Source organism: Notamacropus eugenii, chromosome 3 (genome assembly GCF_028372415.1).
Source record: "Notamacropus eugenii isolate mMacEug1 chromosome 3, mMacEug1.pri_v2, whole genome shotgun sequence".
Taxonomy (NCBI): domain Eukaryota; kingdom Metazoa; phylum Chordata; class Mammalia; order Diprotodontia; family Macropodidae; genus Notamacropus; species Notamacropus eugenii.
The window spans coordinates 121,391,107-121,408,616 of record NC_092874.1 but is presented as its reverse complement, the minus strand read 5'-3'; the positions used below and the strand labels follow the sequence as shown (position 1 = coordinate 121,408,616).

The window sequence follows — 17,510 nt, the reverse complement described above, 5'->3', positions numbered from 1 at the left end:
CCAGCAAGTGGGTTATGTGAATATACATCCCGATAAACTGACGTGAATATATTGTGCAAAACAGATCAAACAGATTGGGGGATATATCAGTGTGTAAAGTAGGGATATGTAATTAGTAACATCTGCAGAACCTACTCTACAGCGTTGACTCAAGATATATGTAAAAGGTTTCCCCACCTCCATTTCACTGACTTGGGGAACCTCCCCTCTTACCAGGAATCTCTCACTCCCTATGTATTGCAACTGCTTTTCAGTTTGTGTCCCTAGAGAGTTGTCTGGAATTAAGTGACGGGCTCTGAGTCAGAAAATCAGTGTCTAAAGCTGGACTTGAATCCATTATTTTTTAAGTTTCATAATTTTTTTTTTTACATCTTACTAATTTTACCCCTTACCCTGTCCCACCCCACCCCCCAAAAAAGTTAAGCAATGAAATCAACATTCTGCCCAAAATCTCTTTGTGGAGAACAGAAAAAAGTTTTAATTATCTGTTCTTCTGGACCAAGATTTATCATTGCTGTGAGATTATCTCACCCATATAAAACGGCCTGGTAACAGGGCACAACTCTTGTTGCTCACTTTCATCACTTGTCCCACCACACATACTTTAAAGAAGCCTGGAACAAAATATTCTGCAGCACAGGCATTGAGGTGCTAAATGACTTACCCTCCAGGTGCAGTCAGTAACTGTCAGTAGTGATGCTAAAGAGACATTTCTGGCTAATAAGGCCCAGGTCTTTTTGACTTAAGGGCCAGCCCTCTATATCAGAACATCCCCAGGTTTCATGTTTAGAAATATATTTGTACATAAATGCAAATGAGTTTGAACTTCAAGTGACACTATTAGAACCAATAAGAGGTTTTTGCTGAATATCAGTGGTCTTCATTAAGATTTTTCTAAGGCTCTTATCTAGTAGTAATGATAATAATTAGGAAAACTAAAAGCATTTTTGCATAGTTTCTTAAATCAGTGTTTTTGCTTGTTATTTGAGTATGCTTACATAGGCAGCTAAAATGAATTTCTTAGGCAGTTTCTGAAGTTAACTTTTTATTACTACTAAATAACCCTGGTGGTTCTTTATTTACCCATTAGTAATCAAATATTTATTATGAGCTTATTATACAGAATGGTATATATAAATAACCCAGAGATGAACAGTTTACAGTGGCTTTCCCTTACAATAATAGCCCAGTGAAGTAGGTAGTACAAATATTATTCCTGTTTGGTGGGGAACTCCTTTTTTGGAAACTCTACAGATGTATATACCTTTAGTTTTTTAGCCTGAGAAAGTTGCCTGGGATCACTAAAACAATGTACCCCCAAATTTAGTGTTTTTTCCACTGTACCACCTTCCTTTATCATAATGGTAAATATACGGGAAGAGTTGGTAGAGAGCCGGGGAAAAGGGAGGGGAGTAGTAGTCAATGAAGGTGTTTTCCTGGCTCATGAGTTCCTAGATTATAGCTTAGTGCTATATGTTAATGTGAACACTTAAAAATAAACAGTAATGATGGTACCAAAGCATGTGTCCTTCACTTAGAACACCTGAAACAACATATTGATCTGTTTGTTGTTGGATCCTAGTCAAAGGAGGGTGCTGTAGACATATTCAGGGGTTTATGAGACCTAGTTCTTGCTCTTCATATGCAAATATTCTAGGAGAAAAGACGTACATATATACATAACTACACCACAAGGTAGTATGTGATTTAAAAAAGTGGTATTGGGTTCTGTAAGAGTTTAGAGGCCAGAGAGATTATTTTGAATTGGAATGATCACAGCAAGCTTCATGGATAGCTTAATATTTAAAAGACACTTCAGTCAGGTTCTTAAAGTTCTTTGGAGATAAATGTATTTGTCATTTGGAATTATAATATGAAGAACTAAAATATTGATTTCCAAGATCACAAGAACTTTTTGAACTTATTCTTCCTGCCTTCTGCTTTAGTTAGTATTTTTGTGTGACTGTTTCTATAATATAAAGTTACACATATTTAGCTGATGGAGAAAAATAGTGTGTTTTCTAGAATTTATTTTGTATTTGACTGATTTTGTGAGTTTTTATGTTGTCTCTTATTTCAGATCATAGTACTAATGATTTCGGAGCATGGATTCCTTCGCTCTCCGGCCTATTTACCTTTTCAATATTCTATTAATATGTTTTATACTCTTAGGTCCTATTAGCTATTTAGGTCCTTGATCATAAAAGGTATATGGAGTGAAAGCATGTGGATCATGGGTTCTTAACTTTTTTTTAGCGTTATCTGGAGCCTTTTGACATCCTGATAAAGCATATGGGTCACTTCTTAGAATGTTTTTAAATGCATAAAATACATAGGAATATAAAGGAAATTAATTATATGGAAATAATTAACCAAATATTTTAAAACAAGCATATGGACCCCAGATTATCACCCCTGAAGTAGATAGACTAGACTGCTACAGAAACAACTTAAAACACGTGGATCAGAGGCATCTTTTTATGTCAGTGAAAAGGCATTTATTAAGCACTTACTACGCGCAGAACACAGTGTTAAACACTGGGGGTGCAAATAGAAAAACAATCCCTACTCTCAAAGGATTAATTTTAATTGGGAGCGATAACACATAAAGGAAGTTTCAGCTGTAGGGTAAGTGAAAAGGCATAGCGTTCCTTAGAGTACAGTGGCAAGGCATTTTCTTTGGTGTCATTTCCATTAATGTTATCAAATCTGTTTCTACTGTACCCTTGGGTTGACAGTTGGGATGAGTGGTGGCAGGGATGGTAGGGGGCTTCTTCCCAAGATTTGTGTCACCTGGGTGATGGCTTCTAGGTTGGACTGGGAGCAGGGCCAGTATTGGCTGTGACACCAACACTGAGGCAATGTTAGAATGAAATGAAGCACTTGAAAGTCATCATTAAATATTGAACACAAGCTTGCTTTGCCCCCACAGCAAGGATATGGTGGCACTTAACTTCTCTTGGACTCCCCTACTCCATGTTGACTGGAGGGAGGTTAGGAGGAAGAATGAAATTAAGCATTTATTAAGTGCCTTCCTTGTTCCAGGCTCTCTGTTTAGCACTTTACAAATATTACCTCATTTAATCCTCAACATCCTTGCAAAGTAGGTGCTGTTTGTCTCCATTTTACAGTTGAGGAAACTGAGGTTGAGACTTGCCCAGTCACACAGCTAGTAAGTGTCTAAGATTGGATTTGAACTTGTAGCTCTTCTTGATTCCAATTCCAGTGCTCTATCCATTGTGTCACCTAGCTGCCTCTGAAAGGAAGAGAAAAGAAAGCTGTGGTCACAGAAGGGATGAATCACAAACGCCAGTTGGGTTCTGGAGTCAGTTTTATCTTTTAGGTAGAGGCTCCCTGTGTTGTAGATGATAGGAAAGAATCTGTGTCGGAAAAATACTGGACCTTACTTGATGTCACCACACTGCCTGTGATTGAAGTGGTTAGCAGTGGCTTGACTTGCTTGGCACCTTGTTGCTTTGGCAGGCTGGTTTACCTGCTCTGACAGGAGAAGGCAGTTGATAGTTGGTGTTGATAATGGCAGAAATTGTAGGCCTCTTCTCCACAGGTGTTGCTCCCCTGAATGATGACTGTAAGAGTGCCTTTTAAGAGTGTGATAGAAACCATTGTGCTAGAAGAAATGATGACGGGGCTGGTTTCTGAGAAATAAGGGAAGGCTTTTATTGTTGCAAAGTGAAGTGAGCAGAACATTTAATAAAATATCGGTGATACTGTAAAAGACAATCAACTTTGGAAGACTTAGGAACTCCAGTCAACAAAATGACCAGTCACAATTCCAGAGGACTCATGATGAAATATAACCCACTTCCAGATAGAGAGATAATGGTCTCAGAGTACAGAATGAGGCTTTTTTTCAGGGGAGGTACACATGGCCAATGCGGGGAGATTAGTTTTGCTTGATATTTGTAACAAGTTGTGTTTCTCCTCTCTCCTCCATTGGGGAAGAGGTAGAGAAATTTAATGCAGAAAAGAAAATTGAATTTAAAAAATAAAAATTTATTATTTATTTAAAAATAAAGTTTTAGTAGTTGTTAGATATTATTGAAGGGTTTTTTTAGTTGATAGTCATTTGTGTCTGACTCTTCATTACCTCATAAACCATGGCACACCAGGCCTTTCTGTCCTCCACTATCTCTTGGAGTCTTTCCAAGTTCACGTTTGTTGTTGTCCATGACACTATATGTTTACAGCACTAGACTTTCCTTTCGTCACCAGATGCATCCGCTGAAGCAGAACTTCCTTTAGCCTTTGGCCCAAAAGCTTCATTAGTACTGGAGTTACTTGCAGTTGTCCTCTACTCTTCCCCAATAGCATATTGGACACCTGACCTGAGGGGTTCATCATTTTAGTACTGTTCATGGGATTTTATTGGCAGAGATACTGGAGTAGTTTGCCATTTCCCTCTCCAGTTATTGAGTTTAGTCAAGTTATATTCTGACTGACTACACTTCTTCACAGTTGGTCTCATTCTGTTAACAAATAATCTTTTACCCAAAATGACTTAAGTGGGAGTGAAGAGGAGCATAAGGTAATTTAGATTTTTTAAGGAAAGTGAATTCCTAGGATTTTGTTATAAATAAAATTTCATGCCACAAGTCATTAATCTTCTCCACTTATCAGCTACTGAAACAATTCATGAAAATCAACTGTAAAAATTGGGTTATTACTAATATATCAGAGAGGACAGCTAGGTGGTACACTGGACAGAGTGCTTGGTCTGGAGTCAGGAAGACTGATCTTCCTGAGTTCAAATCTGGCCTCACTTAGTAGCTGTGTGACCCAGAACAAGTCATTTAAGCCTCTGGGCCTCAGTTTCCTCATCTGTAAAATGAGCTGGAGAAGGAAATGGCAAACCACTCCAGTGTCTCTGCCAAGAAAACCCCAGCTAGGTTCATGAAGACTTGGATGGGACTGAAAAATAACTGAATGATGACTGGATATAATAAAGAGATGACTTTTAAAGAGTGTGGTGTAACGTAAATGACTACATTTGGAAGCAGAAGTCCTATGTTCAAATTCTAGCTTCAGAGCTTATTAGCTGGACAAGCAGGTCACTTGATCTTTTTGATCATGTGTATAAAATGAAGATAATGCACTATTTACCTTGTATGTATTGTTAGGGCAGTACTAGGTAAATATTATAGCTTTCTGTGTAAATGAACTATTACTACTTGAATTTTTCCACATTTCCTATGTCCTCTCCTATGTTTTATATTTTTATAAGAGTAGGCATACTTTAGACATAGTCTAAGAACTACTGATTCTTGAAGTTTTTCCAGTTGCTGGTATTAGTTTTTCAAATGTGACAATTTGCCTTGCTTTTCAGTGTGAGGTAAATTAAATCTAATGCACCTTAGAATATATTTTTTAAAAAGTATTACTGTTCCCCTTAGTTCCACTGACTGATTTAAAAGTGGAGAGGATATGGTAGGTTAGGGTTTCTCTTTTTGCCCTAGTGAAGTGGTCCGTGAATGGGGAAGATTTTGAGAAAATCACTGATTTAGATGGGAGTAAAAAAAAACTCACATCAGTAAATTTGTGGGAGAATGTCATAATATGCAATAGATACAGAAAGGAGATAGAGAGGGTCTTTTAACAGTCATAGCCAGTCATCATACAGAGCTGAACTGGATATTAGACCACAGGTTATCTAGACCACAACCACCACCCTTATGAGGAAACCAAGACCTAAGCTCACATGGGAAATTAGTGTCAAAACTGGAATTTGAACCCACATTCTCTGACCCCCAAATCCAGTGCTTTTACTACTGTACTATGTTTTAAGGCGGGATTCAACAAGTTCTAAGTGTCAAACCTCCATGCTTTAGTCCAGAGGTGTCAGGCACTCAGACTGACCTGAACCAGATTAAAATGTAGTTGAAAAATATTTGACAAAATAATTATAAATACAGCAAAACAGAAATAACATTAATATGTGGTTTCTAAGTCATTATGTGGCCCACCAAGATCCCTTTGCACAGTTAGGGGAGAAGGACTTTCTATTTAAGTTTGACACCATGGTTCTAGTTCTTTGCAGGAGTTTTGAGTAGGTTCATATCACACATTTAGAGCAGTTATTAGAGGTTATTTTAGGGTAGGCCTAACTCAGGCCAGTCCAGTGACTCAAACTCAGGATCAGAATACAATGAGGTACTAGTGAGCCATAAATTGCAAGGAAATGACTTTACTTAAAAGGATTAAAAGGCTGCAGTTTCTAAGGTCAGAAGTGTATTGTTCCCATGGGGCAATGGATATTCTGCTAAAACCTTACTCATCAACTCGTAGGCTAGACCTTTTATGTCGCTTGTCATCAAGGAAATCAAACCAGTGGTAATACTAAGAATGGCTTTCCCCCACTCCCTTAAAGGGAAACCAATTCAGCCTGCATAAAAACTGAGACCAGTTTTACAACATATCATCTAGCCTAGCCCTTTAGTTCTTAACATAGGGTCCAAGGAACAACTTCCCAAAGATTCTGGATAGATTGGGGTTGGGGGTCTAAACTTGGATGGTGAAAAAAATCTTTTTTTTTCACTGACATCTAATTGAAATTTGGGATTTCATTTACTTAAAAACATTATTCCAGTCCATAAGCTTCAGACTGCCAAAAAGGGGATCCATGATACAAATGAACCCCTGATCTAAGTCTAACCCTTTCATTTTACAGATGAGTAAATCTAGGCCAGAGAAGTTAAGTATTTTACTCAAGGTCACACAAATAATAAACAGTTGGGATTATTTTCAAATTATGGAGAAACCCAAGGCTGGGAGTAAAGAAAGGTTTTAAAGCCTGGCAGCAACTGATGCTTTACTTTCAAAATGAATGCAACCCTCTCCATAAACCTCCAGGACCAGCCATAGCAATTGATCAGTCAAGAAGCATTTATTAAGTACCTGCATCCTCTAGTACTTCTAAAACCCAAGAAGGGATACAAAATAATGCTCTTCCAGTTAAGCCTGCTCTCGTGAAGGAAGCTCTAGGAAGCCCTAGGCAGTCAAGCGGAACAATATTGCCACCTGAGAGGAACACGAATTTTGTGGGGCAAGGTCTCACTCAGGCACATCTGATTTTTTTAAAATTATGATGTCATAAACAGGAAGCTTAGGTATTGGTCAGGGAGGCAACACTTCCCTTCTCCTGGGCCTAGAGCATGGAGGTTATTATGGAAATTATAGGAGAGAGAAGGACTGGAGGAGGAGGTGTTAGAACCCGGGCATCTTGTCACAGGTAAACATGAAATGTTTTTTTGGGCTGCCACACCACAGCACCTAATAATTTAAAATTGGTGCCTGGTCTTTGGATAGTAATCTTAACTAACACTGTAAAAGAGCATTTCCTTCTTCCTATTCATGTCTTTGCCTTTCACTGTTAGAACAACTTAGATAGAAATCTTTAACACCAGATTTCCTTAGTGTATATGTCTACTTTAGCATGCTTTCTGCATCTCTTGGTGTTGGTAGTAGTAAAGTTGTTGTTGTGTTTGACCTTCGTTCTTGAAGAGGACCATGACCTCATAATGATGACATGAGTTGCAGTTGACCTTGATTTGAGTGAGGGAGGGCTGTGCAAGGTCACCAGCCTCACTTTCTCCTCCTGAGCCATCTGGGTCCAGTGGCCTGATAGTCATTGAAAAGCCTGAAGATGGCCCAGGATGCAAAGTGAGACCCCAAGACCCTGGCCCTTTCAGGCTTAGGTCTTATCACATTCTCACTTTGAGTGAGATACACCCATTCAGTGAATAGACTTCTTTAAGTAGTTACTCAAGGGATGGCCCCTTTAATTAAAAAAAAAAATCAAATTGGGAGGGGAAGACCCCTTAGGGTTCCTGGGTAAAAGAGAAACAGTTACTATTTAGTATTTAGTGGTGGTAAAGGAGGGGTCTGACTGCTAAAGCAGGCTTCTTTCTCCCTACCAAATTTTGGCGAAGAGCTACCCTGGCCTAATATGTTTAGCTCCTTCTCTGAGCCTTAAAGAGTAAGAGTTCTTTAGATCTTCACTGAAGGTTACCCCCTTTACCACTTCTTAATTAACATTTCAACACAGCGTGCACACATGCACACTTATACATACTCCCTTCAAAAACAAAAAATTTGGTTCCTAAATTTTTGAATTAGTTTCTACATAAAAAATAAATTGATTTAATCACTCAACTTTTTAATAAGTAGAAGCAGCTAGCTAGTTGGTGCGGTGCGGTTGATGGAGAACTGGACCTGGGATCAGAAAAGCCTGAGATCAAATGAAGTCTCCGATACTAATAATAAAAGCTTGTGACACTGGGCAAGTCATTTAACCCCTATTTGTGCACAGTGCCTGGCACTATATATACATATTCTTGTTATCCTCCCATCCCCAGGTAAGTGTAATAACCTGCAAATTAAGCTCTTGGCTGGCCAATTGATGCTTTTCCTACTTTAATTTCTTTATTCCTGTGAAAATTGGGCTTTGGGTCATGGTTTCCTTTAAAGTTGTTTGATAGGTCGATTTGCTTTGGAAATGATTTTGCTGCTGGGTTACAATAGAAATGTGAGTATTCCCGAGTGACAGAAGATTCTCTCTTGTTCTTTTTGTCATACAGACACTTGATGAAGTCAGATAAGTTAATCTGTCTTACTGAGTTTCTGAGGTTGACTAAGATTTTTGCCCATAAAGAATGAAACAGTTTTCCTATAAGAAGTTGTGTGTTCAGATCCTGGTGTTGACTCTATTAAAAACAAGGAGCATAACCATATCAGGGCCATGATTGTAACTGATGTTTTGTGTAACACCTTGCAGTTTACAAAAATGTTCTGTGCATTATCTCATTTGATTTTATTTTACAAGTGAACCTGGTGCCCAGAGAGAGAGATAAGCAGCTAGTCTGAAATCACAGTCAGTGACAAAGTCAGTATCTTGAACACTCTTCTGACTCTATACCCATACCATATTCTTTCCACTTTACCAGCATTCCCAGGCTCTAGGCTGTGGAACCCTGGGGTGGGGTGAGGGAGAGGATTCCATGTTATCCCAGAGGATCCTTGAATCCATGTCTTGCATGAATGTGCATTAATGTTTTTCAAATATACAGATTGTTGCGATTTATGAAAATACAGATTTTAAAGTTGCTGAATTCATAATAGTTTTCTGTCATTATGCATTTCTTAATATATGCTAATAGTATAGGAATCTGTGAAGGGTTTTTTTTCACATTAAAAGTGATTATAGTCATACTCAGAGGTTGGGAACTGTTAATACAAACCACAGCTGCCCAAGATAAGTCATGTTTGACATATGTTTTATATTTCATTTTAAAATTTTGCAAAGTGTTTTTTCCTTATAATCCTGGAGAGTTGAAGTAGTTATTATTATTTTCCATTTTACATATTAGAAAATGGGCTTAGAGAGATTAAATGACTTGCCAAAAGTCACATAGTAAGTATCAAGACTGGAATTTGAACTCACATCTTCTGACTTAAAGCCTATGCCCTTTTATTATACCACATCTCTTAGGCCAGTTCTATTTGATGACATCAACAAATTGCAGTTTACTAGATAGGATATTGATGTACTAGCAACATATTTATTCTTAGAGAAAACTAGCCTTACCCCTATTTCTGTCTCACCTGACTTAAACATTTTGGCAGAGAAACTGATATTTCCCTAAACAAAACTAATCTCCTACAGTAGTCTTTTTAACCATGTGTTATTATTATGTGGACCCAAAGCAGTTAGGAGCCAATTTTGTAAATATGTATTGTGTGCCTTGAAACAATCAAGTATAAAATAGCCTTCACATTTGGGGAGCTTTAGATTAGTTTCACTCCATAGCTCCTAAAATGTATTATTTTTAGAATTCATACCATTAAAATTTTATTTCACATCTTTATTTATTTATATATTTTTTTTACATCATATTCATTTTATTGGCAGTTTGGTAACATAATGGATAGAGTGCCGAACTTGAAGACAGGAAGACCTGAGTTGAACCTTGTCCAAGACATTTATTAGTGACTTGAGACAAGTCACTTAACCTCTCTCAGTGGAAGTTTCTTCATCTGTAAAATGGGGATGATAATAATGACAGGGCTGTTCACAGAGTTGTTAGGATCAAATGAGATATAAAGTAAGGTTGCAAACTTTAAAGCTCCTCCTTTCTCTTTCCTTTTCCCCCCTCTTTCCACATATATGTATGTATGAAGCTGCTCTTATTTCCAAATATATCCCAATCCCTACCCATCAAATCTTTAAAAACAAACAAAGGTACAAGGGAAGTTCAGCAGAACCAACTAGAACATCAGTGACATTTGACAGCATATGCAACATTCCATTCTCATAGTCTTCCCCTTTCTAAGTAAGGCCAGTTTTGGTCATAACAGTTATTATGTAGCTTTCAGCTTTTATTATTTGTTTTAACATTGTAGTCATTTTGAATAATGTTTCATGATTCTAATAACTTTATTTTACATCCGTTTATATCTTTCATGTTTTAATCCCTCATACACTTTCTTATGGAACAATAATATTCCATAATTTTCACGTACCACAATTTAGCCATTTCTCAGTCTGTAGACACCTACTTTTTTTCCAGTTGTTTTCTGTCACAAAAAGCACCGCTGAATTAAAGCACTTTGGAGCTAGAAGAGGTATTGTGATAGAGGAATTTTTTTTCATGTCGTATAGAGGAATTTTAATGAATGGGAGAAACCATGAGAAAAACAAGACGTAACAAAAGAGAAAATAGTCTGCTTCATTCTGCGGTTTGACTCCACAGTTCTTTCAGGATGTGGATGGCATTTTGCATCATGAGTCCTTTAGAAATGTTTTAGGTCCTTGCATTGCTGAGAAGACTTAAGTCTATCAAAGCTGGTCATCAAAAAATATTTCTCTTACTGTGTACAATGTTCTCCTGGTTCTGCTCACTTCACTCAGCTTCAGTTCATATAAGTCTTCCCAGTTTTTCTGAAGTCCAGCTGTTCATTATTTCTTACAGCACAATAGCATTCTATTGCATTCCTATACCACAACTTGCTCAGCCATTCCCCAATTGATGGGTGTCCCCCCGATTTCCAGTTCTTGGCCACCACAAAAAGAGCTGCTATAAATATTTTGGTACATGTGGGTCCTTTTCCCATTTTTATGATCTCTTTGGGATATAGCCCTTGAAATGGTATTACAGGGTCAAAGGGTATGCACTCTTTTATAGCCCTTTCGGCATAGTTCCAAATTGCTCTCCAGAATCAGCTCCACAGTTCCACTAACTGAATTAGTGTTCCAACTCTTCCCATATCTTTTCTAACATTTATTATTTTCCTGTTTTGTCATGATAACCAATGTGATAGGTGTGGAGTACCTCAGTCATTTTGATTTGCATCTCTAATCAATAATGATTCAGAGTATTTTTTCATTTGACTGTAGATAGTTTTAATTTCTTTCTCTGAAAACCTGTTCATATCCTTTGACCATTTAACAATTGGGGAATGACTAGTATTCTTGTAAGTTTGACTCATTTCTCTATATATTTTAGAAATGAAGCCTTTATCAGAGACTAGTTGTAAAAATTCTTTCCCAGTTTTCTGTTTCCCTTCTAATCTTGATTGCATTGGCTTTGTTTGTCCAAAAAATGTTCAGTTTAATATAACCAAAATTATCACTTTGCATTTCATAATGTTCTCTATCTTTTGTTTGGTCATAAAATCCTCCATTCTCCATAAATCTGACAAACTCTTCCTTGCTCCCCTAATTTGTTTATAGTGTCAGCCTTTATACCTAGATTGTGTACCCATTTCGCTCTAGTATATAGTGTTAGGCATTGGTTTGTGCCCAGTTTCCGCCACACTATTTTTCAGTTTTCCCAGCAGTTTTTGTCAAACAGTAAGTTCTTATCCCAGAAGCTAGGGTCCTTGGGTTTATCAAACAGTAGACTGCTATAATGATTGACTACTGTGTCTTGTGTACCTAACCTATTCCACTGATCTACCCTTCTATTTATTTATTTATTTTTAGTTTTCAGCATTCATTTCCACAAGATTTTGAGTTTGAAATTTTCTCCCCATCTCTCTACTCCCCCCCCAAACTTCTGTGCATTCTGATTACCCCTTCTCCCAATCTACCCTCCCTTCTATCACACCCATCCCTTCCCTTATTCCCATCTTCTCCCTTTTCTTGTAGGGCAAGATAGATTTCTATACCCCACTGCCTGTATTTTATTTCCCCATCTGCATGCAAAAGCAGTTCTCAACATTTGTTTCTAATGCTTCGAATTCCAACTTCTCTCCCTTCTTCCCTCCCTACCCATCCCCACTGAGAAGGCAAACAATTCAATATGGGTTATATATGTGTAGCTTTGCAAAAGGTTTCCATAATAGTCATGTTGTGTAAGACTAACTATTTCTCTCCATCCTATCCTGCCACCCATTTATTCTATTCTCTCTTTTGACCTTGTCCCTTCTCAAAAGTGTTTACTTCTAATTACTTCCTCCTCCCATTTGCCCTCCCTTCTGTCATCCTCTTCACCCCTCTTGTCCCCTTCTCCCCTACTTTTCTATAGTGTAAGATAGATTTTCATACCAAATTGAGTTGTGCATGTTATTCCCTCCTTGAGCCATATGTGAAGAGAGTAAGCTTCACTTTTTCTCTCTCACCTCTTCATTCTAATTTTTAGAGAACTATTTTCTTCAGTGAGCTTTTGAACCTCCTTTTCCATTTGGTTAATTCTGCTCTTTAAAGCATTCTTTTCCTCGTTGACTTTTTGGGCCTCTTTTGCCATTTGAGTTAATCTGTTTTTAAAGGTGTTAATTTCTTCAGCATTTTTTTGGGTCTCCTTTAGCAAGCTGTTGACCCCCTTTTCAGGATTTTCTTGCATTGCTCTCATTTCTCCTCTCAAACTTTCCTCCACCTCTCTTACTTGATTTTCAAAATTCTTTTTGGCTCTCCCATGGCCTGAAACCACTGCACATCTACTTTGGAGGTTTTGGATGCAGAAGACCTGACCCCTAGGTCTTCCTCTGATGGCATGCATCTCTCCTCATCTGAAAGGATGGAAGAAAATACCTTTTCACCAAGAAAATAACCTTCTGTTGTCTTATTCTTTTTCCCTTTTTTGGGCATCTTCCCAGCCAGTCACTTGACTTTTGAGTTGTCAAGGGGAGGTTATACTCCAGGGACCTGTAAGTTCTCAGTTCCTCCAAGGTGGCATAATCAAGGGAGAGGAGTTTATTCCTCTCCTGGCCTACACGCTCCTCTGTAAGCAGGATTCCCTCTTCACAGCCTCCACCAACTCCACCATTTCATCAATTCTCCTCACCCCAGGGCCACCACTTAAGGCTGAGATCCACATCAGCTACTCAATTCCCCCAGGGGCTTTGGTGGGCAGTGGGGGGCTCCAACAATGGAAGCTTGCCTGGGGCCAGGGCTAGACTGAAGCATTCTCTTCTCACCCAAGTAAAAGAGCTTTCTCACTGACCTCTGAAGATGTCTTTGGGATTTATGAGATGAGGAATCTGGGACCCACAACTGCTGCCAGTTGCGCCTTGATGCGTTCCAGTTCTGTCCTTGCTGCAGTGCAGCCCACACTGTGGTGCACTCTGCTCCACGCCTGGCGCAATAGACCTTTCCTGTCAGCCTTCCAGGCAGCCTTGGGCTAGAAATCTATTTCACTCTGTTGTTTTGTGGCTTCTTGTGCTGTAGAATTTGTTTAGAGTCATTTTTACAGGTATTTTATGGGCTGTGGGAGGAGAGCTTCTAGAGGTGCTGTCCTTATACTCCACTATCTTCCACCTTTCTATTTCTTAGCCAGTACCAAGTGGTTTTGATGATTACTGCTTTGTTATATAATTTAAGATCTGGTATGGCTAGGCCACCTTCCCTAGTATTTCTTTTCATCAATTTCCTTGATATTCCTTGATATTCTGGACCTTTTGTTACTCCAGATGAATTTTAATATTAATTTTTTGGTAGTTTGGTATGGCACTGAATAAGTAAATTAATTTAGATAAAGTTGTTTTATTATATTAGTTTGGCCTACCCACGAGCACCTGATATTTTTCCTGTTATTTAGATCTGACTTTATTTGTGTGAAAAGTGTTTTGTAATTGTGCTCATATAGTCCCTGGGTTTGTTTTGGCAGGTAGACCCCCAAATATTTTATAGTGTGTACAGTAACTTGAAATGGGATTTCTTTTTCTATCTCTTGCTGTTGGGCTTTGTTAGTGATATATAGAAATGCAATTGATTTATGTGAGTGTACTTTATATCCTGCAACTTTGCTGAAGTTTATTATTTCAAGTAGTTTTTTACTTTATTCATGGAGGAATCTTATCAATAAAGAGATGGACCCAGGGAGGTTTCAACTTGTTCAGGATCACAATTAGTGGCAGAGTTGAAAGGAAACTAGGCTTCTGCTTTCCTGTACATATTATGGCTTCTCCTCTTTGCATTTAGTTTCCAAAGAACTGAACACATTTTATAATAATAATAATATGAACTTAATGACCCTAAAATAACTTTTTGTATATTTATTAATAAGTCATATTTCATAGCAATTTTAAGGTTGACAAAGCCTTTTACTTGTAACTATACTCTTTTAATTATATAGTGCAAGCTATTAGTGGTCTCATTTTATAGATGAAACAGGTACAGAAAGGGTAAATTATTCTCAGTCTGGTTATACTGTTAATTGTCAGAACTAGAACTTGAACTCGTCTTTTGACTCCTAGGCCAGTGCTCTACCACACCAGTCTGCTGTCCTAGAAGATTAAGATTAAGAAGATTTCTCTTTTATAAATGGGAAAACTGAGGCAAAAATTTGTGATTATCCATCATACAAAATCATAGTCAGTGGCAGAGTTAGAGCACTGAAGTTATCTGACTCTTAAATCCATTTCTTATTCTGATGCATTGTGCTACCTCTGAGTCAAAATCACAAACCTCTCAGGTGTTGGCTATTCATTTTGTTTTTTCCTCTAAAGATAATGTTACAACACATGAAGTGTTAACTTTCACTAAATGTTAAGTCTTTCAAGCTTCCTGCTAGGCCATGTCCAATCGTTCAGTAGACTTTAAACATTTTTTCCTGCAGTAATGCTTGTTGTTTGTAAGAGTTACTAGTGGACAATGTTCAATTTCTCATGGATATGGTTTAGCATTAAAAAGTTTCTTTGAAATCGAAATTCTTTGCTTATGTGATGAATAGAATGAGCCCTGTGTCACGATCTTTAGTAAGCCTGCACTTCTGTTGACTTCTGACTTTGTATCTCTTGAGTATCATCCACATTGGAATAGAGTTTGCTCTTTGGCTCTCAGTGGATTTTTGTTTAACAGAATTGTATAGTCTCTAGTACAAGATGATTGTGACACTTGCCCTGGAAATTTTCTTTAATATTTAATGTAACAGACAACCCATAGAACATCTACAAAAAGTAACTCACGGTGAATTCTGCACCCAGAGGCCACAGAACATTGGAGCGAGGGAGATTTCTGTTCCAGAGAGACCTGCAAACCTCTCGCAAAAGGTCCTTCGCGCCGCGGACTGGGGGCCAGGACTGGGAGCTGAGTACAGCCCTGCCGCGGCCGCGGCACCAAGAGGAAAAGATCCAAGCGGGCTTCAGGGACGGAATCTCCAGCGGCCACGCGGGTCCCTCCACCCACAGGTGACGGGGGTCGGTGAGAGGGTCTCTTTGGCGGGTCGAGAGGGGAGTGGGGTGCCCCCATAACTCAGGCCCCCTCAGGAGGCAGCAGCGGAGGCAGGAGCAGACCAGGGCTCCCCAAGCAGGCAGGAGCCTGGATCCGTTGCTGAAGGTCTCTGCATAAACCCCCTGAGGGAACTGAGCCCATGAGGCGGCCCTGCCCTGACCTGAGCACCTGAACTTAATCTCACACTGAATAGCAGCCCTGCCCCCGCCAAAAGCCCTGAGGCTGGCAAGCAGCATTTGAATCTCAAACCCCAAGAGCTGGCTGGGAGGATCCGGAGGCGAAGTGGGTGTGAAGAGAATATTCAGAAGTCAAATCACTGGCTGGGAAAATGCCCAGAAAAGGGAAAAGAAATAAGACTATAGAAGGTTACTTTCTTGGAGAACAGGCATTTCCTCCCTTCCTTTCTGATGAGGAAGAACAATGCTTACCATCAGGCAAAGACACAGAAGTCAAGGTCTCTATATCCCAGCCCACTCAATGGGCTCAGGCCATAGAAGAGCTCATAGAAAATCAAGTTAGAGAGATGGAAGAAAAGCTGGGAAGAGAAATGAGAGACATGCAGTCAAAGCATGAACAGCAGATCAGCTCCCTGCTAAAGGAGACCCAAAGAAATGCTGAAGAAAATAACACCTTGAAAAATAGGCTAACTCAATTGGCAAAAGAGGTTCAAGAAGCCAATGAGGAGAAGAATGCTTTCAAAAACAGAATTAGCCAAATGGAAAAGGAGATTCAAAAGCTCACTGAAGAAAATAATTCTTTCAAAATTAGAATGGCACAGATGGAGGCTAATGACTTTATGAGAAACCAAGAAATCACAAAACAAAACCAAAAGAATGAAAAAATGGAAGATAATGTGAAATATCTCATTGGAAAAACAACTGACCTGGAAAACAGATCCAGTAGAGACAATTTAAAAATTATGGGACTACCTGAAAGCCATGATCAAAAAAAGAGCCTAGACATCATCTTTCATGAAATTATCAAGGAAAACTGCCCTGAGATTCTAGAACCAGAGGGCAAAATAAGTATTCAAGGAATCCACAGATCACCGCCTGAAAGAGATCCAAAAAGAGAAACTCCTAGGAACATTGTGGCCAAATTCCAGAGTTCCCAGATCAAGGAGAAAATATTGCAAGCAGCTAGAAAGAAACAATTCAAGTATTGTGGAAATACAATCAGGGTAACACAAGATCTAGCAGCTTCCACATTAAGGGATCGAAGGGCGTGGAATAGGATATTCCAGAAGTCAAAGGAACTAGGACTAAAACCAAGAATCACCTACCCAGCAAAACTGAATATAATACTTCAGGGGAAAAATTGGTCTTTCAATGAAATAGAGGACTTTCAAGTATTCTTGATGAAAAGACCAGAGCTGAAAAGAAAATTTGACTTTCAAACACAAGAATGAAGAGAAGCATGAAAAAGTAAATAGCAAAGAGAAGTCATAAGGGACTTTGCAAAAGTTGAACTGTTTACATTCCTACATGGAAAGACAATATTTGTAACTCTTGAAACTATTCAGCATCTGGGTACAGGGTGGGATAACACACACACATGCACATGCACATGCACACGCACACACACATAGAGACAGAGTGCACAGAGTGAACTGAAGAGGAGGGGATCATATCTTAAAAAAAAAATGAAATCAAGCAGTGAGAGAGGAATATATTGGGAGAAGAAAGGGAGAAATGGAATGGGGCAAATTATCTCTCATAAAAGAGGCAAGCAAAAGACTTTTTAGTGAAGGGAAAAAGAGGGGAGGTGAGAGAAAAACATGAAGTTTACTCTCATCACATTCCACTAAAGGAAGGAATAAAATGCA

General features: G+C 38.7%; 1 protein-coding gene across 3 annotated transcripts in view; it reads left to right on the top strand.

Annotated features, from left to right (window-relative positions):
* Positions 1 to 17,510, top strand: part of CALU (calumenin) — a 42,777-nt gene that overhangs the window by 1,072 nt on the left and 24,195 nt on the right. The window contains exon 1 of one of the 3 annotated variants that reach the window (XM_072652810.1): positions 7,144 to 7,246. The exons of the other annotated variants lie outside the window; for them this stretch is intronic. Within the exon in view, the coding sequence (XP_072508911.1) occupies positions 7,170 to 7,246 (77 nt within the window). The 5' untranslated portion in view covers positions 7,144 to 7,169. Of the gene's footprint in view, positions 1 to 7,143; positions 7,247 to 17,510 lie in introns of those variants that run through there. 3 annotated transcript variants of the gene reach the window in all.